Below are 24,248 nucleotides of genomic sequence, written 5' to 3'. Positions count from 1 at the left end.
AGGTAAACAGCCCCGCCGACCGAAATCCAATTATAAAGTTATCAGCGCGGTGTCTATGCAGAGAAGCCGCGCGTCTCAGAAGAAGAAGGAAGCGCCGAAATACCTTGATCTCGCGGCGGAAATTTGATTATTTTTCTCTTCAGGATGCTTGTCAACACATTGATTTTACTGTCACAAGCACTGTCTCCGTGGAATTATTATTGTTTATTCATTCCCATAAAATACCCAAACTTCAAGTCTCTCCAAACTCGAATAAAAGCAGCAAGCAAAGTTAAGAAGCGAAACTAAAGTCGTAAAAGGTAAAAATAGAAACAGGTTATTAAATGGACTTTCCTCGACAATCTGATATTGAATAATAAAAACAATGGCTGATTTTAAAACGCATTTATTATAGAGTTCGTAAACATTTTTTATGGCTAAATTCAAGCACTTTTTAAGGATTGTCAAAGCCAAATTTTACATTTTTCCTGTACCATGAAAAGAAAAAATCAGGTGTGACTCATGGATTTTACAGAGCTTCAAATAAATCTGCGATTCATATGTGATTTTGAATCTTACGTGTGTATTTCTAAAAACATGACTTTGTGGAGTTTGCATTTTCTCCCTGTGCCTGTGTGGGTTTCCTCCAGGCACTCCGGTTTCCTCCCTAATTCCAAAAACATGCATGTCAGGTTAATTGGCCGGTCCAAATTGTCCCTCGGTGTGAATCAGAAAGTGAGTTGTCTGTCTCTTTGTGCCCTGTGACTGGCAGGCAACCAGTTCATGGTGTCCCCTGTCCACTGCCTGAAGACAGCTCCAGCACCCCCGCGACCATAATGAGGATAAGCGGTGCAGATAATGGATGGATGGATGGATGGACTTTTTGACCTTGAGTAAATTGCAAATATGTTTGTGGATCTGCAAACTCCACACAGGAAGGTTTGATCTCATGACCTCAGAATAGTGCTGCACAAGTGGCTAATCACTGCTCCGCCGTGCTGCTGGATCTGAACATTACATGTGTAAATATTTCTGATACAAATCTCCCCCCGTATAGGTGTTGCATGATAACATGACAATAATTTCACATTTTTAGTTGCAGAAAGTTCTTCCGGTTACAATTGACCACTATGAAACACTACCTTCATTTTTGCATGGCCTGTAAGAAAGCCAGTAACAAAGACTGAAGAACAGACTGCATAATGGAGACCAAAGAACACACCAGGCAGGTCTGGGATAAAGTTGTGGAAAAGTTCAAAGGAGGAATGGGATACAATAAGATTTTGCAACGTTTACACAACTCCCAGGGCATTGTGCGAGCAATAATATCAAGGTCCAAACAAGGAGTCTTGTAGTCTGTTTTGTTTCCCATGTTGTTGATTCTTAGAAATATTTATAGGTTTTTTTTAAATCCTTAAATATGGCAATATAGAAGCTCCCCTACTTACGACTATTTGAGTAATAAAAAACGGTAGATACGATCTTTTTTTTTCCGGGATGTCGAAAAATATCCGGACATTGCGGTAAGTTAGAGTCTGTATTGTGTCCACCTGTTTTCAGAGTAGGACAGTGCTGTAGTGCTTCTTTCCGCCGCTACCGGCGTGTAGTGCTGTAAGAGGTCACACAGCATCCGCACCGAAGAAAAAAGCCAGCTTCCCCTTCCTAGTTTGTGCGTAAACATTCTATACTGTATGTCCAGCGCGGTAAGAACTTTTATATTTTTATTGTTTAATATCTCGTGCATCCATTCAATATGGTTGGTGTAAAGTGTAAAGAAGAGGCAAGCCGTTTCTTCTGAAACGAAAGTGGTATAAGAAAGCTTGATGCGGTTGAGAAAATGGTTCGATGGCTTTTTTTCGGCCACTCTATAACACAGAGGAGGACCTCTTGAAGCTTATCTTCCAAAAGTAAATTACACTTGACATTATTTATCTTTATAGAGCATATTATTTTATGAAATGTTTATTTTTTAGTACAAAACAATACAGGTTACTTATAAAAAGCCTTAAACGTTATAAACCTTAAACATACAAAATATAGCAGTGAAGCAGCTTACGAACAAATTCAACTTACAAACATTGTCGTTTGTAAATCGGGCAGAGTCTGTATATCAAAAGGTTTTTTGGGGGCAATATTTTTGCATGCACTGTAGATTCTCTTACAGATTTTAATGAGTTTTCTTTATATCCTTGACATGAAATATATGTTTACTAACAATAATGGCTCATTCAAATCCTTTTCCCTTTTTCCTGAAGCAAGCGGAACAGCTACTGGCATGGCAGCATTTGCGAAAGTCAATAAATCTAAAATATGATGTGTGAAATAGTGGGGAAAGCCCATTAAGGAGGCGGGGCAGAGGTAGGGTTCCCGTCTGAGGGAGAACGGCTAATTCGGTACAACTGTGAACTCTGAACCTGCCAAAAGCACGGCCACTGGTCAGTCAGATACAACGTAATCCAGTCCACATGTGCATCGCCTTCATTAGCAGGAGCTGGTAGGGTCGGTCTAAATCAACATCAGAGCGCTTGAAATAGACGTAAAATCTGGCCTGTGGCCTTCAGTCAATTTGGCTCCCTTTGAGCAGGGTTCGTAGACCTTTTTCCTGGCCAAATTCAAGCAATTTTTAAGGACTTTTCAAACCAATGTTCCAATATCTGCATTACGACCAAAACAAACAATCTGGTGTAAATCATGTATTACGGAGAGCCACATATTCATATGTCATTTTTAACCTTCCGTGTGCATTTATAAAGACATGAATTTTAGATCTTGAGTGAAATATATTTATTTTTTTAGATAAATATCTACCTTATATAAGTTATGGGCAAGAATTACAATAAAATGTAACTCACATTTTCAGTTGCAGGAAGTTCTTCCCAATACAATTTACCACTGGAAAACACTACCTTAATTTTTTGCATGGCCCATGGTAAATACCCATTATTGATGCGAAATTCTTGCACTAATACACTTCTCATTGTGCCGAGTTTAGGTGTAGCCTGCCCCAGTCCTTTTGGGCACGACACGTAAGGGACAATGACGCTTCATGAGACAATGCCATACAAAATAATGGCGGCTGCCGTTATTTAGGATGGAAGAAGAAATGCAATGGCAAAGCGAAACCACTAGATAGCAGTGTCTGCGTCATTTTCAAGCAGACTTGATGAGAAACAAGGCAACAACAGTATTTACAAGCACTTCACCCAAAATTCAAGCACTTTTCAACCCTTGAAAAAACAACATTCATATTGATGCATTTGCAAGGATTTCAAGCCCCAGTACGAACCCTGCCGGTGACACAGAAGCCTTCAAAAGGAAAACAGTACGGCAGGCCTTTGGGTTGAATATAGGGTTGCTTTGGCGGATCACAATCAATGCACGGCTGCTAAGCGCCGGCAGCGAATCACTCGGTGTTAATCAAGACCGGAGGCCTCCTTTTGACTGCACAATGCCTGAGATGTCCCTCTCGTGCGTAAACACAAACATCAAATGCCACGTAGCGCGTCCTGGTCGCTAACAAGCTGACTAACAAGAGACCTGGAATTCCACTTAATTAGTACCTGCTCCCTCGCTCGCTTATTAATCCGACAGTCCCGGTGAAAAGATGAGAACGTGCCTCGAAAAAAAAAAAAAAAAAAAGGCAGTGACTAGGACTTGGAAATAACAACAGTCGTTTGCCGTGTCAAATACATTAATGCCGGTGTATGTTCCTTTTCAGGAAGGGTAATTTGACGTGACATGCGGGCTTTATTCTGTCATTAGTCAGGAAAAATGGTGAGCACCTGATCAAAGTAATAGAATAAAAGGAAGACTGTGCTGCGTAATTGATCACAAAACAAAGACAAAGGCTTCCCTCTTGGTTTCTGTAGCTAAACAGGAATTCTGACTTGGTTATATGACAAAAATGCTTGTCCGATAGATTTGAGTCGACTACGAGACATCAGGTGGAAATGAGACATAGCTTCTGGGGCAAAAAAAAGGACCAATTACTGTAAAAATGAAATATGTTACTGCTTATATTTAGTCATGAACATGTACTTTACTTTTTCATAACTTCCTTATTTATTACGTGGTAATCATGTCAATTTATAATATCTTCTTACTTACACACCAACAGACAGGAAAAATTAATTTCAGCTCATTAGGTGTCTAAACAAGAACCTTCCAGCAAAGATCACACTAACTAAAGTCCAGCTTTCGCATGTTTTAACAAAATATAATTGATTTCCTTATCAAATGTTTAGAAACTAGAGCAGGGGTCAGGAACCTATGGCTTGCAGGCCATATATGGCTCTTTTCATGAGTACATATGGCTCGGAAATAAAATTTATCTCACCAATAACTTTCAAGACATGACAAGCACCGAGTCGAGTCTAGTGCGCTCATTGCTAACGTAGCACTAACTGTGTGAACGTTTTGGTCGATTATATGAAGAGCATACTCCCCGCTACAGTTTACAGTCAAGGTGTCACACCAACGGACCCCGTTTTGGCTGTACGTCTATAAGGAATCCTAAATATCTAAGACCATTAAACAGTTAAGGTTCACTTTAGACACTTTATGATGAAAACACACAAAAAAATTGTAAAATAGCCAGAAACATCAGCCAACCCAGAGCAAATTGATGGGGTTCGCAGTAGGGTTGGGCAGAGCTCTGCCCTGAAGTTATAAACGTCAGTCTCCTTGTTTGCTGCATTTTGTGCCATTTTTTCAAAATAATTCTTAAGTAACAATATTTGGGAACTGCTGAAAGGAGAAATTTTTAAAGTGGCATATTTGTTGCCATGGGACATAGGCTCTGGCATTATTCTTATTTCATCAATTTGATCAAATCATTTAAATGGTAAATGGTTTGCATTTATATAGTGCTTTTCAAGTCAATGAAGACCTCCTGAAGCGCTTTACAATGGGCTTCACACTTACCCGTTCACACACACACACACTCAAAAACCAATAGACAGAGCAAGCCATGCAAGGCACCTGCATATCGGGGATATTCGGGCTCAGAGTTTTGCCCGAGGACACTTCGACATTTAACTCTTAGGAGACAGGTTTGGTGGTTATGCTGGAAATGGTCTTATAATATATGGTATGGTTCTTTCATAATAAAACAAAATAAAATAAATACAATTTAAAAAAAAGAAAAAGAAAAATCAAAATATGTTTCCATTATGGGTCTAAAATGTTCCTCGCCAATGAACTAGAGTAAAGCTTCCCTAAATATGATGTTGTAGACATCAGTAGAATAATGGTCGATTCAACTGTTTGTTTGACATGGAATAGATTTTCAATCAGCTTATGGACTGCCCTTTTTGTATAAGAATGATCGTAAAACATGTCAGCCGCTGCACAAGAGAATTGCTACAGCCATTGTCTGTTACTTCATTCATGCCCAGAATATGTTCTGAAAATCAGGAATAAGGAACTTCTCATCTGTTTTCAGATTTTATATTGAAAACCTGCCTTCTTGGTAGCCAGAGCCAACAAACAAGCTAAGAAAAAAAGCCAGCCCTTAACACAAGCAATCTAGCATAGAAGAGTATTCAGTTACATTTTCAATGTGCATTGTGGACACAAGTTAGTACACTTTTTTCATGGCCAAATTTAAGCACTTTTTTAAGGACTTTTTTTGTGAATTTATACGACTCATGTATTTTGCAGATCTTAAAAATATATTTGCAATTAAATTTGTGTGTGCATTTATCAAGACATATGATTTTTAGATCTTGAGTGAATCACGAATATATTTGTTGAAGAGACAAATCTTTCCCCATATAGGTGTTGGGTAAAAACAACTAGCCTACATTTTCAGTTGCAGAGTTCTTCCCAAATACAGGTACAGTACATGCAACAGCATAATGCCATCTAAATTTGTTCGTAGCGACACTTATATGTGGTATCAGTATTAACCCATCCTTAAATATTTAACTGCACAGCACTTTGAGTTACACATTCTCATATGAAAAGTGTGCATGATATTTAGTTGATTAGGTTTGAGAGCAGAACCCAACAATTAGGGGTTTGTCATAGCAGCAACAAAATGATAAATCTACATTGAAAAATATTACCTTCTCTGTTGGCATCATTCTAGAAAATTATTTTTAATCCATGTCACGATATTTGGTTCTATTTTACTAAAGGTGATATCCTACTTCTTACCTGCTGGACTTACCTACTACGCACCCACAACCACGGCTAATGTATCCCGTAAATATTCATTTTTTAAAATTCAATGTCTGACACTACAGCTTGTAGAATAGCAGCAACGCATAAGACAATTTTGGCAGCCACCCAACACCTCAATGTATCGCTACATTGAGTAACTAGGTACCATCTTGTCAGATGGCGCCATTGTAATGGATTTTTGACCGTAAGTTGGCTGTTACGTGTTTATTTGTTCACAATTTTTAAGTTTACTTTTTGCAACCTGAAAAAAACAGTACAATAGTTATATAACATTAATTTAAAGTATTTAGGGTGAATAGGGAAATGATTCCCTTTCTCTTTAACATCCCAACCTTAGCCAGGTTTATTCTTCAAAGATAAAAAAATATATATTTTTTGTCAAGAAACAGCAACAGGTGGGACACACCATTGTATGAACTATCTAGTCAAGTTCTCACAAAAATGTATTTATGATTATATTAAAATAAATTACAAATTAAAAAAACATTAAAAAAAAACTAAGAAAAATAATCATACAACTGTTCAAGTAAATGTTACATAGAGGGTCTATAATTTCTCTAATTTGTTCTAGATTTTTTTATTGCGTAAAATTTCCCAAATAGAATTCTTATATACTGTATATTGGTCTAAGTGATATATATGCCAATTATTTTGTTGGTAGAGTGTACGTCTGAAGTTAAACAATAACATCCTTAATGCCTTTATTATATAAGCTTTTTAGTTTTATTTTATTTAGGAATGTCTGACCTGTACGGTTAAAAAGTGACAACAGCTTGACTGTAAAATAATTTTCTTTCCCTTATTTTCTGAGGAAAGTGATTTTTGCAGAGCCAAAAATAGCGTGGAAAAGATTGTGTTTGAATTTGTAAATTAATATATCGCATTTTGACACTGCTAATAAAGTTGATTTTTTTAGAATATTTATATATGTCAATTTTAACTAAACAGGTCATGTAAAATAATATGAATGTAGGGTAAGGAGTTCCAAAAGCGAGTTACATTGATTTCCCAAGTTTGAAAGTACCGCATTATAAGTTTCTCCGGAGTACAAGTCGTATTTGCACCTTGTATAGAAATCACTTTTGAGCATGTTAAAGATCTTTACTTTGGCGAAATGACGCCTTATCTTCTGGACTTTCGTGTCCTGATTGGTAAGAAAAGGGGGACATTTTTTAGCACAATGGACCAAGATTCAAATTATCAACACAGGCTTAGAGCGCCCTCTTCCGGTTCAGTGTGAAAATAACATGTGAAATGATATATTTGGGGTGAGACTTATCTATAAAAATTTCATAGATAAGTTTCACCCCGGGCCAAACTATGAGAAAAACTGTGATTTCTAGCCCGGGAAACACAGTAGGTTGAATTATATAGAGTACAGTTGGTCTGGCCAGAGGTCGGCATGTGGTAGAGTGTATAGATGTAGCGCTGTGGCTAATAGTGTGTGTGCAACCTTAGTGGGGGGCTGCCGCACCTCACAGAGACGCTTTAATACACACCGACTGCAAACAGACAAACAATCCGGCTTTGACATATACAAGGGAAGACAAGCTGTGTATTGTTTGGAGCGTGTGTGTGGTTGCATGTGTACACCTGTGTGCCAGTGTAAATGTGTAAGTGACCCTGACGCTGGTCACCGTTACAGGGAGCATCTCCACAGTATCATTGGTCCATTAATTAAAGAGACGACGCGTTGGCAGGTAGCTTCACGGCCCGCGCCGGTAATTGGCCCCCTTCCTCCCGCTCTCGCCCCCTTGAAAATCAGCCATCGCCTCACCCCCACCTCCTACCCGTCGCTCTCACAAACGTGTGCCGGTGGGCAGACAGCGAGGCAAGACTCGGGAAAATAATGATAAGAATGGATGGAGATGAAGGGAAGGGAGTTGCGAGTTTTCCCACAAGCCTCAGATGGTCAGGGAACATTGTTTGCCTTCAAGGCTCACGCCGCGCAACGGGGAGTTTACTTGAGACGGACGCAATCTGAGGGGCCAGTACCGCCGTTGTTAATGATGTGTGGAACAATACGACGACAAGTTTTGCCTCTAAGAATAAGTCAGGCTTTGTGAAATACAGGACTATAACAATAAAGTGAAAACAACTGAATAAGCAAAACAACGCAGCTCACCACGTCACTTGGAAGGTTATGCAGATCATCAAATGGACTCTCGAGTGTGTTGGTGTCCACGTTCAAAATTACCACGTCTTCCAGGGACCGGCTGCGTACTCTCTACAAAATGACAAAATCACAGAATATTTAGCGTTGCCACCATTTTGTGCACCAAATCATCACCACAGGTATTATATCCCTACTTCGTTTGTGATTGGTTATCAGACTGTTCATTCATTTTGTTTTTACTTTATTTTTCCATTGTGTGTTGTTGGGGTGGGGGGGATCTTATATTCTTTCTGTACATAGAAGCTTAATTCATTTCAGTAATTCGAATTATTCGTGTAACTAGCGAATTTTCCCAATATGAAGTACCGTATTTTCCGCACTATAGGGCGCACCGGGTTATAGGGCGCACCCCCAAAAAATAGTTTTTGGTCCTATATCTTCCATAGATAAGGCGCACCGGATTATAAGGCGCTAAAATGGGATTGTCGACAAAACAGTCAGATGATTCAGTCAAACTGATTACCCCCTTAACATTCCCAAAGCTTGCAAAGAAGCAAATACGTGTCGTAGACACGTGCAGATGTGGTGTCCGTACGATGTCACTCAAATGCATCATTTCAAATATCATTCGGAAGGTTAAAGTCTTGGGATTCAAGAAATGCCAACCATTTCTTAGTTTCTATTTTCTTTTTGGCTCACAACTTTACTGTGCATATGACAATAAACACTTGGAATTGAGTTTAATTCACTCAACTCATCACAGCAACATCAAGATCGTTCTAAAACAAGATACCGGGAAAATATAAAGCCGCATAGCTCACCTAAGTTCTCACGTTCAATAATGATACGCAAACATGGTCTTTTTACAACCGTGAGTGTAGTAAATACAGGAGAGTAAAATATTTACAAATACAGACTAATGAAACATGTTTCTTTATGGCGTAGTTTAGCAAGCTTGCTATTCAGTCATCTTTTTCGGCCAATTGCAGGGTTTGTTTCAGCCCTCTAGCCTATCCGAGGCTCCGAATAACTTCAGCCAATAGCGATCGATTTAACGGATGATTGACACATCTTTTTCGGCCAATTGCAGGGTTTGTTTTGGCCCTCTAGCCAATCCGAGGCTCCGAATAACTTCAGCCAATAGCGATCGATTTAACGAATGATTGACAAATCTTTTTCGGCCAATTGCAGGGTTTGTTTCGGCCCTCTAGCCTATCCGAGGCTCCGAATAACTTTAGCCAATAGCGATCGATTCAAATGATGATTGACGCATTGGTTAGCCAATGAAACGCCGGTATATAAATCCCAGCATACACCGCGGACTATTACACGTTCGGGGGAAAATCGAGTCGGCGGCTGTTGCGTAAGTTGCGAGACCTTGCGATTTAATATTGAGCCATATATAAGGCGCAATGTATTATAAGGCGCATGGTCAGCTTTTGAAAAAAATTAAGACTTTTAGGTGCGCCTTATAGTGCGGAAAATACGGTAATTAAAATCGAATTGGTTCGCTCCCTGCTTCCCAGAAGCATCTAAATGAACCCTAAATAGAGATAGAACACATCTTCCTAATCACTAAAATAATCAAATAATAATGAAAAATACATTTATCGTTTTTGTTTCCAACTTAATTTTTCTTATTATCTTACCCGTCTACTTATCAAGACATACAGTTTATAGACCTTGAATAATCGCAAATATATTTGTTTTTGAGACAAATCTCTCCCCAAATAGATATTGAGAAAAATTATAGAAAAGTTGCATGTAATATTTTCATTCGCTGGAAGTCCTTTTCGTTACAGTTGACCACTGGGAAACGCTTCCTTAACTTTTCGCATGACCCAAAAGAAATTTCCATAATAGATACAAAATCCTTGCACAATTACACATTTCATAGTGCCCTGTTTAGGTGTAGCATGCACCTGTCCTCTTGGGCACAACCCCTAGGTGGCGATGAAGCTTTATAGGACAATGACGTACAAACTAATACCAGCTGCAGGAAATCGCGAGGGGAAAACGAAATGCAATGGTAAAGTGAAGCCACCAGAGAGCAAGTATGCATTGCAGACTTGTTGAAAAACATGGCAACAATTTCAAGCATTTACAAGCCCCTCACCCAAAATTCAAGCATAATTAAACCTTTGAAAACATAACATCAAAATTCAAGCATTTTCAAGGATTTCAATCACCCATAGGAGCCCTATTTATTTGGTGGTTTTGTTTAAAATCACACACCTTATTGATGGATCAGTTTTTGGTAACAGTCTTAAGTTCAGATGCATGTGCTTTCCTAAAGTGACAATCTCAAGCATCAATGACAACATGATTCTATGCTATACCGCATGCATCCTTATGGCAACAAACAGAACAATTATTTCAGTGTGTTGCAGGATATAGGCAGGTGTATGCGAGAGTCTGTGGAGAAGGGGGTTCAGGGAGTGTAGGGGGTAGGGATATCTTACTGTGTGCATTTTCTAGTTTGTCACTTTTGTGACAACCTAGTGGAGGCTCACATTCTGATCTGGACTAATTATGGAGTGGCAAGAAAGATAGTCTGTCATGGGGGCAGAATGTGATAAATACTGCCACAACTGTCAGATAACTATAACATGCACACACACACAAAATGCTTTTAGAGAATGGCATTGGTGATGGCTTGGACCGCAAAATAACAAAGGTTCATTAAAATACAGCTTGTTTTCCTTTTCATTAATAAAAACTAAGAGAAAAACTATTGTCTCTATTAATCTGAATTCATTTTCATTTTATAAAAATAGCATAGCACAACATAGGAAAGGTAGTTTCGTACTTACCTAATTAGGAGTAAAATAGGAAAGTAAATACAAGTTTGAACTTATTGCATACATTTGCTTGCTTCGCAAACGCGATCAAGAGGCACACTGTGCCCAATCCTTCATATACATAATGATGCATATATATGTGCATGCTGTTTATGTGCATATTTATAACATCAAATTAAAAAACATGCCTACCTCCAGCAGACTAAGATGAACTCCCACAAAGTATGGCATGGGGGCACTGCAGATGGAGAAAGGAAAACAATCATCAGCAGTGAAGATCACAGGATACTACAAGTTTTACACACCCAGCTACAGCTTCTTCAAAACATTGCGTTTCTGTTGTTGCTCATTTTCATTATGTGTTTTCGTACGTATGATAGTAATCAAACTCAATTTAATTTGGTGCGGGAGCACTTGAGGGTGTGGGTCTAGGCTGCTTGACTTAAAAAAAAAAAATCTAAAGAATCTAAAGAATTTGGTACAACAAATTCAAAATCTAATTTCATTAAAATTAGTTAAGAGGATTTACATTACCTCAAAACATTAGTTATGTTAAATAGAAAACACTTTTAAGATGTGATGTTTTGATATCAGTCTCCATGCTTTTTTTAATCCCCATAAGAAATTAAATTGATAACATACAGATTTAAATAATTGTGTTATAGCTTTGGTAGCTCCATCTCTAGTATGCCATGGTGACAAGGTGGTTGATACCAAAAAATGTACAACTTCCCATCCTGTGGTCATTGTCAAACTTAATCCCGTTTAAGAGACCTATCGCCGTGGTAATAGACGGTAGCCATGAAGCATGTCTATGCTATAGAAATAGATTTAACTGGATGAATCCTGTCAAGTGACTATATTTTTTTCACTATAATTTTCATAAAAAGGGCTGTATTGGATTGCTGCGACAATATCAGATATTGGATCAGGATATGAAAAAACTAAATCCCCTTCCACTCTACAGTAAAATGTAATACTGGAGTGCCACGTCCAATTTTGTTGTAACAATATGTTCAACCCATTTTTTTAACAATGACAATAAAGGTATATTCTATTCTATTCTATTCTATTCCATTCTCTCCAGGATGACCATTTGAGTAATAACATGATTTTTGAGCACTGCACATGTTTCCGTGCTGTAAAACAAGTTGGAGAACTTTTGAAGCCTCCTATAAAACTAAAGATTCTGGGACATGGTGGCAGGATCAATTCCTCCCATATTGTGCCATAAAATAGTTACAAAAGCTGTGATGGCCTTGTAATATGGCAGACCATAGGCCTGGGTCGGAAACCTTTTTGACCCTAGGAGTCATAGAACAAAATAGTTTGATTTTTTTTGTGTAAGAGCCATACCATACATTTCAAAAGAAATTTCAACAAAACTGTCAATCCCGCTTTCCAGACAAAATTTTATTTACAGCGAATTTCATTTTACTGTGTGATGTTTGATGATTTGATAAAATGTATGAAATAAGAAATGTTCTACTTTAAACTTGTCTCCCTTCTGCAAATACAGATTATTGAGGCTCATTTTGACCTTTATTTTTTTTTCATAAATAATGGTTTTAAAACAAGGTGCAAGCAATTATTTTGAAAAAATAAATAAATAAATAAAAATCACAAAATATTGGAAACAAGGATACTGACGCATTTACCTTCGGTGCAGACAACGCTGGGAAGAGAGAAGTGTGCTGTGTGCATAGCTCGCCCCACCCCTACCGATCACACAACCATATTTCTAGCTGTTTACAGTTTTTTCTGTGTGTTTTCCTCATAAAGTGTCTCACTAGTGAACCTAAATTGTTCAATAAGCTTCCGTATGAAGGATTTCTTAGTGACGTACAGCCCAAAAAAGATTCTGGTGGTGTGACACCTTGGCGTTAAACTGTGGTGGGGACTATGTTCTTTATATACTGGACTGAACCATTCAAACTAATAGCGCTACGTCAGCAATGGAGAATTTCATGAGTGTAATTTTATTTCCGATCCATAGGTTCCTGACCCCTGCCATAGGCAATAACACAAAACGCCCGAGGCAATGACATGGGGTGTCTTGCAATGTATTGTTGCAGGTCTTTTCACAATAATACGGAAGTGTCAAAATCAATATTGCACTTTTATTCATAAAGTACCCAGGGATTTCTCTGAAGGCTATACAGTGTGTACACATTTCAAACAAACAAGGCGCTGCCGGTAAGAGAGAAGTGCCGATAATGATTTCGCAATCCAGCATACTAAAAATATTTTTGGGGACACAGAGTAAATCGATGTAGTGTTAAAATATTACAATACGCGAAAGCGGTGTCTTGGGATAAATGTGAGCTATGATTCATATAATAAAAGCAACCCTTGTACCATGATGGACTATGTATTATATTGGGAAGTTTTTAGCAATACCCTAGCAATGAGTTTGAAGTGTGAAGTCACAAATACTCAAAAAAAAAAAGCCTGTTGATAAATTTAAGGTAAAAACATTAATTGAAAAATGAAAAAAAGCTTCTTTGCGTCTGCTTGGACAGAACACTACTGAAAAAAAAATCGTAGTACTTAGACAGGCAATCTATCTTATTTTGAGTATTATATTTTTTAAGGGCAGCACGACGGCACAGTGGTTAGCACGTGTGCGGCAAAGTTCTGAGGTCATGAGATCGAACCTTCCTGTGTGGAGTTTGCAATTTCTCCCCATGCTTGCGTGGGCTTTCTCTGGGCACTCCGGTTTCCTCCCATTCCCAAAGAAATATGCATGTCAGCTTAATTGGCTGGTCCAAATTTTCCCTAGGTGTGAATGAGCGAGTGAGTTGTCTGTCCCTGTGTGGCCTGCTACTGGTTGGCAACCTGTTCAGGGTGTCACCTGCCCACTGCCCGAGGATGGCTGGGATGGGCTCCAGCACCCCCGAGACCCTACTGAGCATAAGCTGTGCAGATAATGGATGGACGGATATTTTTTTTAAACTCTAACTCAAATGTTCTATTGTAATATCATGAACAAAGAAATGTTGAAATAAGCAAAATTAGCATCGAAGAAAAATGACAGCTATTTTTCTCACTTTCAAAGTTTTTAAAAAGGTTGCCATGAAACGTTTATTAAATGATAAAAATAACACCGTACTTGGAATGAGCAAGATTTCCTGCTGTTAGGGTAGGAACTATACCAAAGTATAACATTTTACTTTGGTTTTACAACATTGACTACATTAGGGAGCTTTACTTTAGAACATGATTATTTTTAAAATGTTTCTTTACATTGGGGATGTTTGATACCACCATTTTTCAGAGAGATACCAAAAGTGGTAATCTATACTGATACCACACACCCATACTTAATACCAATAATATCAAATCATAAAATTCCCGTCTGTCCGGCAAGATTGGGTATTTCTAAATAATTACCTTTGACAGTAGAGCTGCCAAAAACTGAACACCTTATTTCAAAATGGATAGGGAGACTTTTTGGATTGATTTTTTTTTTCATAGTAGCAATACAGAGTGCTATTTTAAACGCCGAAAGTTATTTTTTGACAAAAATAAACTGCACATAAAACCTGCTGTTACTGCAAGGGTTCAGCAGATGGCACTAATGCACCATGGATAATCAAGGAAAAATCAACATTGTCAATACAAAAATGAGCATTGCTTGATTTCTTTTTTTTTTTTTTTGCGCAGTTTTTGTAGAAAATTCGTATTTCGTAATTTGCTTTAAACAGTGCTTGGATGGTAGATACTCGTACACCGTATTTTGCTATCATCTCCTTCCTTAACTCAATCGATGTTGTCAATGTTTTCCACTTTTAGCTTCCCTTGTCACAAATATTTTTGGGACCCATTAAAATGGCTGAAAATGTCAATAAAATGCAAAACACCAGAGTCGTCGAAATAGTCGGATTTTCGAGGATTGAGCTTGGAAGAGCTAAACTGACAGAGAGCCTGACTTGGGTGACTCTGCCTGTCTCACGCCACCTTGTGTCAATTTCGTTTTTTGTGCATACAAGGCCAACCCCTGATTTGAGGATTGTATTTTAAAATTCTAAATGTGGCTTATATGAGATTACATACAGTAGATTTTGTTGTGTCAAATAATGTTTGCCTTAAAGGAATCGTTGCTGGAGGCTCATAATCAGCCTAATAAAACCCAGCAGCAAACAGCAGGCTTGAAGCTCTACAGCGTAACAGACTAAGATATGACACCATCGTCCATCATACACACACGCCGGTAAATCCAGCCACACAATACTGCGTATCCTCATCATGTAATAACATTCTATTCTGGTAATCAGTTCTTGTAGAACACCCCTGTGATTGAATCAACTGCTGCTGAGTCTTACCAGAGTGTTGAAAATCACATTTTACAGTGGATGATGAAAAGCTTCTAAGAGCAGAAGCCTTCCTCACAGCACACGCAATGATCAATCACTGTTGATTCCACAAAAAGCAGCACTTTTTAAAGCAGATGATATCCAAGCAGATGACGAGACGTTATATTATCTCAGTCAGAGGAACTTGACAAAGATGATATTGCAGCCATGACCAACGAAGCATAGTGACCAATGATTCCTTTTAAGCTGCATGCGTGTACAATTGTGCACTGGCCAGAACTTCGCAGCGCACAAAAAAAGCTATCATGCACGTGAAAATTAGTTCACTGGAAAATTTGGCCATAATTACAGTGTGGGTTCCCTAACTCATTGTTTAAAAGTGTTATTTTGAAGTCACTGTCAGCACAAGATTGAGTAAATGAAAGCAAGCGTGCAGGTGAGCTTAAGTTACTGTAAGAGAGAGGCGGCGGGAAGGAGGGATGGCGAGGGTTGAGTAGTTTGCTTTAAAAATATATATGATTGTATTAACTTAATGTATTATTTTTTATCACTAAGACATTCAAATATAGAGAGACAAGAGTGGCTTATTATATTCATCACCTATGCAGTTAGACTACAACACTACATGACCTTTCTTACCTACATGACTACATCAATGTTGATGCACAAGTTGCTGTTTTTTTAAAGAGAAACATTTTTTTAAGCTCGGCTTACTAAAACAGAGCTGGCTCTTTATGGCACCTAAACGGTTTTTCAGATTTTTTTGTTGCTTTCATCCATATGTTATGTAACATTATACACAAAATGACTTAAAACATTCAAAATAATAAAGCAAAAGAAAGAAAACCGTACAGAAAAGAAGCAAGAAAAACTGGAAAAAAGAGGGGAAAAACAGGTAAAACATATGAAGAAAAAGGAAAAAAAAGCAAGAAAAAGGGGGGAACAATTTGAAGAAGAAAACAATGAATAACAAATAAAGGAAAACATAAAATAGAAGCCAAAAGGCAAGAAAACAAAGTAAAAAGCTAGGAATAAAAGCATGGAAAAAGAAAGAAAAAAAGAAGAACAAATTTAAGAAAAAAGGAAGAAATAGAAGCAGAAATAGAAATAGAAGGACAGGATTTTTGGAGCGTCTTTGATGGTTCATTCAAATAATTTGCGATTGGTTTCAATAAAACAATTTTTTTTTGCCAACATTGTACTTCCACTATAAAAGTGTGATTAAATACAGTTCTGTATTGTGCAACTAACTAAATAAATCCACAAAATGTTTGTATTACATAGTTGCCGTGCAACCTTATCAGAATGTTACTTGTTTCCATGTCAGGTTTTGGACATGTTTGGTAATAATTTGGTTGCCACACTTAGGATTGATGTTGCTCACTGTTATTCCAAGAAATGCTCACAGACTTTGTGTGATGGCTCAGACCCGTGGAAGCTTAGAGGGAACATTGGCATGCTGAATTTGTGTCCTGTACGTTTGCATAGAGGTGACAGGCCTTACCAGCAGTAGTCCAGAAGATGTGGGGGCAGCACAGGGATGAAGATATGCTGCCAGTACATGGGAAAGAGCAAAGCAGCTGCGCCGTGGACGCATGCGGTTAACTACATCGAAAAAGAGAAAGGAGAAATCAAAAAGTCAATGAACAGGTCAACCCAAAAAAGTCAATTAAAAAACACTGTCAAGGCCTTGCTTTATGTTGCACGAAATCAACGGTTCTCAAACAGGAGTACCCTTCTTCTCTTGCGGTACATGTGATGCCACTACAGGGTGAACTCCAAGTTTTAAAAAAAACCTTTGAAAAAAAACCTATTGAAATAATTCAAAGTTGTTTTTTTTTTATTAAAAACAAACATACAGTAAGTATTCAACATGAAAATGTTTGGCAGCTCATTTGAAAATATATTGTAAGTTGAGGATATCCCTTTTACAGCAGATATTCATTATGAGCTCCAAGAGGTATTTGTATTGTGATAACAATGATAACAATATGTAGACTATAATATATATATATATATATATATATATATATATATATATATATATATATATATAATTATATATATAATTAAATACATAGATATAATATAAAAAAATATATAGTTTAGTTAGCAGATAGACTTTCTGAATCTAACTATTATTGTTTTAATTTTACAAAATTGTTAACTTTTTATGCAAAATAACTATATTTTAAACTGGTATTAACTGTATTTTATATTTGCCCTCGAAAAAAGAAACTATACGATTAGCACATTATTCATAACTGATTATAATTGTGCTTGTTTTTTTCTTATTTAGGTAAAACGAACTATCAAAATAAATGGTAATTGAAATGGTCAAATTCTGCCGCGGACTAAAAAAAAACATTTCACCTGGAGAGAGGATTCATTTTTATTTAATTTACAGTAATTTCTTGTCATATCCTTTTTTTGTGGTTTAAAAATGAAGCCACCGTGTTTGGTAAATTAAATCAACCACCTTTCCTGCGGTATTAATTTCATCTTATTCATTCTGTCAGAACCCGCACAGACGGAGGACCCAGACGCGTAACGTTTTCCACACAACCTTTATTTTACAGGATTGGGGCAGTCATGCGCATGAACACAAACGCCAGGGATGTGGCAATGGCTGGGAGGAAGAAGTGAGACAGAGAAGTCAGAGGCAGACAAGATCGAGGCCGGACAGAACAGATGGGATCGATACAGGACACATGGGGGCTGGAGCAAGATACCAAACAGGATAAGACAGACAGGTTGATACCGGATTCTGGGGACTGGTGCAAGATACCGGACAGGACGAGACAGGCGGGGTCGATATCGGATACCGGAGACTGGAGCAAGATACCAGGCAGGAGGAGACAGACAAGATCAATATCGGATACTGCAGACTGGAACAAGATACCAGACAGGAGGAGACAGACAGGGTCGATACCAGATACTGGAGACCAGAGCAAGATACCGGACAGGACGAGACAGACGGGTCGATACCGGACACTGGAGCAAGATACTGGACAGGACGAGACAGGCGGGATTGATACCGGATACAGGATACACGAGCAGGATACCGGAGTTTCAAATTTCAGACCCCCAAAATATTATGCTGGTTATGAGTACTTAACTGAATGAGTAAATAAAAAAAAATCTAAATACGCTTGAGAATTTACATAACAACTTGCTGATAAATATTTTTGCCTATTAATCCTGATATCCCTTTTATCTTTTTTTTTGCGTGTTTATCCTGGGGTGCCACGTCTAATCTTGTGATCAATGACAAAAAAGACAATTCTATTCTGTTCTATTCTATTCTATCATAATATACCATATTATATCATCTGATGGTATGATATTATATTTTGTTTGATTTCAAATAAATCACAAATGTGTATGCAGAGCTAAAAAAAACAACTTTAAAAATAAACAAATGAAAGTAATATGTAAATAATCCACTTGCATATTGAGAATACGCGTAAAAAAATTGGCAGGCGGCAAAGGTTTGTGTACAGCCTAGAAATACGTGTTTGTCAGGCAAAGATCGGGCATGCGGTTCACAAAAAATGCCTGTCAGAACACTTGCATCCAAACACGTCTGCTATTAGTAACAAAAATCAGAAAATCTTCCCAAGCTTGGGAGACTAACAAGAGAAAAATAGATTAATTAACCTATTTTTGCCCCAAATAATGAGGTGCAATCAAAAGAATTTGACATTGCTTTTCAAAGGCACACAACACACATTTAAACCAGAACCGCACATTAAATTAAAATCCTTGTCTTCTATTGTCTTAGCACCCGGACCCCCGAGCACCCCCATCCCTACTCGCCCCCACTTGACACGGCGTCTCTTAAAAAGCAAGCTAAAAGTAATGACCTGAAACACACACACACACACATACGCAAGCACGGCAGAGGAACGAGGCGTTAGCTCATCCCCCAGATTAAAATAACATGATTAAATATGGAAAGAGAACAGAGGTCTGAGGGGGTCCTGCGGGACTTCATTAGGGCAAATTGCCAAAGAATGAAACATGAGTTAGCCAAGAGAGACTGCGGGCTAGGCCAATACCGCCGGGACCCGGAGCAGCAGCCGCTGTTATCCTGCTGCAGCTTCACAGTCAACGTGTGAAGCGGACACACACTGTCACACCAGCACGACCGACTACCAGGAGACCCTCTGCTGCTCACTGACACACAAAGTGTCACAATTGACCGACCAAGAAGCCCCCGAATTCCCCACACAGGGTTCGTATATCCTTTTCAAGGCCAAATTTAAGCCCTTTCAAGGGCAAATTTCAATTTGACCAGTACCTTCAAGAGAAGAAATCCAGTCGCTATCTTGACGCTAGCACATGCTTTGTGCTATTTCACACTGTATATATGATCTACGATCTTTGTGTGTCAATAGTTGCTATAAAGTGACGTGATTTCTGTCATTCTGCTTTAACAATGCACGCGCAGCTTCAATAAGTCACACTAGTACCAACACAGCAAAGGCTCTTTCAGTGTTGGGTAACATTTGAGTTAAATACAGAAAACAGAAAAAGGAAGAAAGTACTGTATGTATAAAAGGCAGAAAAAAGAGCCAAATTCGGACCCATTTGAATTATATTGATTACTTTGAAGTGAACAGCATTCAATCTTTCAATCTTAGAGACTGCTGATCTTCTGCTATTAGTTTTACTTATTTGAATTTATATTTTTTGTGTTTTCCAGAAGATCTGTGTCTTAATTGGTTAAAATAGAATTGTAAATAGTTATTTTTTTCCTTTTTTAATTGTTTTGGAGCACTTAAGAGTTAATATATTTAATTTCTGTCTCATTGTTTTGCACTGTCAGGGATTTTGTGTTGTTGCTGGGCTTTAAATCTGTTCAGTGTGTAAAAATCTAAAATTGTTTTGTATTTTACATTTTATTTTTTGAAGATCTGTTAATATTTTAATTTGTATTTCATGTGTTTTTTAGGGATCCCTGCAAAACATATGAAATGAAAAATTATTAAATCATTTGGTGTATAATGTTTAATAATTGTTAATATTTTATCACTAAAAGGAAAAAATCTGAGGAACCGTTTGGGAGCCTAAAGAGCTGGCTCTTTTCAGTGAGTCGAAATAGCAGCTTCTCAAAAAATAGTCGTAATTCCCATGACTAGTCTCATAAACCAGTCCAATTGGAAGCGACAGTAGGGGGCAGTAAGGCTTCTCATGACAAATCGATAATGAGGACTGGAGCCACAATCGGTGTCATTTTTACACCCCTAATATTTCTTCATTTGAAAGCATGGTCTATTGAGTCAGACTGCCAGGAAACACTGAAACAATGAAAACTATTTCAGGCATTTTCAGGCACTTCGTCCAACATACTTTCCTGACTTTGAAAACACAACATTAAAATGTAAGCATTTTCAAGGATTTCAAGCACCCGTACAAACCCTGATTTATGATCGACTGAATGTTTATTTTCATTTTTTTAAACAAAGTCCATAAATAAGAGGTTGCTACAGATACACAGTACTTTAGTTTCTCAACGTGTACTTTTTTACTTTTATTCAAATAATTATTCGGATGACTAATTTTGTCTACTCTACCCACCTCTGCGCGTGCCTGCGTGTGTTTTTGTGTAAATGTGCCGCCCTCCTCGCGTGTTTGTTTTAACTGCATTCATTTTTCCAATCGACTGGGGAAAAAATAACAGTTTTTCTGTTGTCTGGGTGCAATCTCTCACCCAGCTAGTCCCACAATAGTTAAGACTTAATCAACATTTAATTGGTGTCTTGCTCTGCGCATCTGAATATGCATGTTTCCTCCACCCGCCGTCTTCGCACACAACAAAAGCGCTGCGGTCGTGTCAGAATGAATTCATTCGCAAGGAGTTGGGTTTCTTTTGCTAATTTCTTAAGTTCATCAATTCGATAAATATTAATGTGGAAAAGTGGGAATGGGTAATAAATCATTGAATATGATCAATTTTCCATTATAAATACAATTATTGGAAGTAATTTGGACATTTGGTAAAACATGCAAACTATGGCGGGAAATTTCTAGTTGAATTTAAAAAAAAAACTGAAAATAATGCAGTTTAAAAAACTATGCTTGCAGTATAGCATGGGTGGGCAAAACCTTTGGGTCGCAGGCCGCATTGGTTTTAAATATTTTGGATAGGGGCTGGGCCAGGAGAGGAAAAAAATGGAGGTTTGACGTATTTAATATTTTCGATATGCAAATTCAGCCTGTCGCATCAGAATCCTCGACAATTTAGGAGGAGAATAGAAAACGTAAGCCTAAACAAATGTTCTCGTTTGCATTCAAATGCACAAGTTACAGATATTGTATACTTCTTTATAAAATGACTATTTCATCTTATTGGTTTTGAAGCAAATGTATAAATAAATGTATTCCTTTACAAATAAATACAAATGAAAAATAATTGAAGGAAAGTGATATATTTCAGAATTTAAGCACAAAATTTGATTATATGCCAAAAAAAACTCAAAATGCAAATGGTCTACTTCAAAAGGGTTTTTATTGCATATGCTTTAGTAAATATTTTGACAAATAACTAAAGATATTTTATAGATAATTTAAAATGGTTAAAAAAATACCAAGTACAGAAAAATCTAGCCATTAACGCATTTAAAAATACTGTTTTTACAGGGGGACACGAATGGACACGGCGGATAAAAAGGCTCCAAAAACAACCACAGCGAGATATATATATATATATATATATATATATATATATATATATATACTGTATATATATATACTGTATATATATATATATATATATATGTAAGAAAAAAGTCCTGCTTCCTCTTCCTAGTTTGTATGTAAACATTCTATACTGTATCGCAAGAACTTTGATATTTTTATTGTTTGATATCTCATGCATCCATTCAATATTGTTTGGCGTAAAGTGTAAAAAAGAAGCGAGCCGTTTCTTTTGAAATAAAAGTAGAATAAGAAAGATTGATACAGTTGAGAAAATGGTTGGATCGCTTTTTTTCACCCACTTTCTACCACAGAGGAGGGAGACCTCTAACTCTTGAAGTTCGTCTTCCAAAAGTAAGTTAAACTTAACTTTATTCATCTCTATAAAGCATATTATTTTACAAAATGTTCATTTTTATAGTACAAAACAATGCAGGTTACTTATATTAGCCTTAAATATGCTTATATAGACCTTAAACGTACAAAATATAGCGAAACAGTTAGCATTCATAAAGTGAAGCTAATTTGAAAATTATAATCATAAAAACGTAGTAAGTTATAAAACATCAAAAAAATAACCGGCAATAAAAAACCCTTAAAGCCAGGGCTTCTTCTTTTTTTCTAAAAAAAGAAAGAAAAGTTCCAACTGTGTTTTTGTCTTTGAATGCACCACAATTTCAGCACACATGCCAGTAGAGGCTTTACACGTGTAGAAGCGTGGTTGTAATGAACAATGTGTCCTACTTCCTGCTGAGAATTTTTTTCACCAAAGCGTCAAAGGTATAATATAACCATTAGAATCATTTAATAGTTTATTGTAAGATGCCTTGAAATCCAGGCTCAGTCTTAAAAGCACAGTATATGTTTCCTTTAAATAAAAGAGTGCTGAGTGAGGATTATTGTTTGAAGGGGACACTGTAATATTTGACCACTTGATGTAACTGTATTGTTGATTGCAACCAAAAACAATTGCTACAAGCACAATGGAGAAAACCGACTGCGGAGTCTCAAAGTGCACAGATCGCACCATTTTTTTTCTATTTTTTTTTGTCTAGCCTTAAACAAAGTTTTTGTTTATTGGTGGTACCCATAACAGAAAGATGGTCAGAAAATCATATCAGCTCCTTCTAAGTGAGATTCATGTTTATGTAAAATAAACAAACAGTTCTCAACCTTCGAGAATTTAGGGGAAAAAAAATGCAAGTTAGTATGTTATTAATGCATGTTGGTTTAAAATCAGGCGTAATTATAATCCTGTGCAGCCCTTCGAGACATTTTTGTGATTAAAGGCTATACAAATAAATGTGACTTGACTTGATGTATTTTTTTGCTTATTATTCAAATCAATAGTGTGTTCTAACATAAAGTATTTTTAAACAGTAAGATACACAATGTCCATTTAACTGAACAGAATCAATTAGAGATCAAACACCGAGAAGAAAATTTAACTAAACACATTCAAATGCACAATATTTGTATTTATTTATTTGAATACTCCAATTACGTTACTGGTCTTTGAATGTATCACAAGCTCAGAACACTATGCCAGTAGGTGCTATATCTGTCGAGAAGCATTTTTCATGAACAGGGCGTCCCACTTAGAGCTAAGTGCTCGTAGAACACCAAAGAGTGTTGGGCGGCGATGTTTAAAATTTATTAAAATTATACTCGTCCAAGCTGACGTACAAAATCAACATTGTATGATTTGTCAATATCAACCAGCCTGGGGTCAGAAACAAGCGTCTTTTTAGGGCTTCCTAGTGGCTCCCTGACCCTTTTTCAAAAATGTTTGATAATGGAAAAGCATATAGATTTTGTAGAAGGTCAAACATGAGACAAACAATATTAACATATACCAAAGAATATGAATGAATACAGTAAGTATGAACTGTATGAATTCCTTGATATGTCTTATGTAAAACTTTTCATTGTTTGTTGTTTTTTTTTGGTCCAATATGACTTTTAAAACATTTTGGGTTCTGAACCCCTGGCCCAGCCCTATGCCAAAGTGAAGCAATTGGTGCAGGAGTAACAAAATTGGCAGATACAAAACATTGCAACCCCCACCACCCTCCGCCTTGAAAAGTGACGATAAAGGCCATTAATCTGTGATAAAGAGGGGTCAGTAGTCTGACTGCAGGCTTACAC

General features: G+C 37.2%; 1 protein-coding gene across 2 annotated transcripts in view; it reads right to left on the bottom strand.

The window, feature by feature from the left end:
• Positions 1–24,248, bottom strand: part of dennd1b (DENN/MADD domain containing 1B) — a 228,040-nt gene that overhangs the window by 76,310 nt on the left and 127,482 nt on the right. For both annotated transcript variants that reach the window (XM_088349467.1, XM_088349468.1), the window contains 3 exons: positions 16,903–17,003; positions 11,275–11,320; positions 8,291–8,392 (listed from right to left, as the gene is read on the bottom strand). In XM_088349467.1, coding sequence (XP_088205593.1) covers positions 8,291–8,392; positions 11,275–11,320; positions 16,903–17,003 — 249 coding nt within the window. The remainder of the gene's footprint in view (positions 1–8,290; positions 8,393–11,274; positions 11,321–16,902; positions 17,004–24,248) is intronic.

The sequence above is a fragment of the Urocampus carinirostris genome, chromosome 12 (genome assembly GCF_059441175.1).
Source record: "Urocampus carinirostris isolate Australia breed hairy pipefish chromosome 12, RoL_Ucar_1.0, whole genome shotgun sequence".
In the NCBI taxonomy this organism is placed as follows: Eukaryota; Metazoa; Chordata; class Actinopteri; order Syngnathiformes; family Syngnathidae; genus Urocampus; species Urocampus carinirostris.
This window is presented reverse-complemented; position numbering and strand designations above follow the sequence as displayed.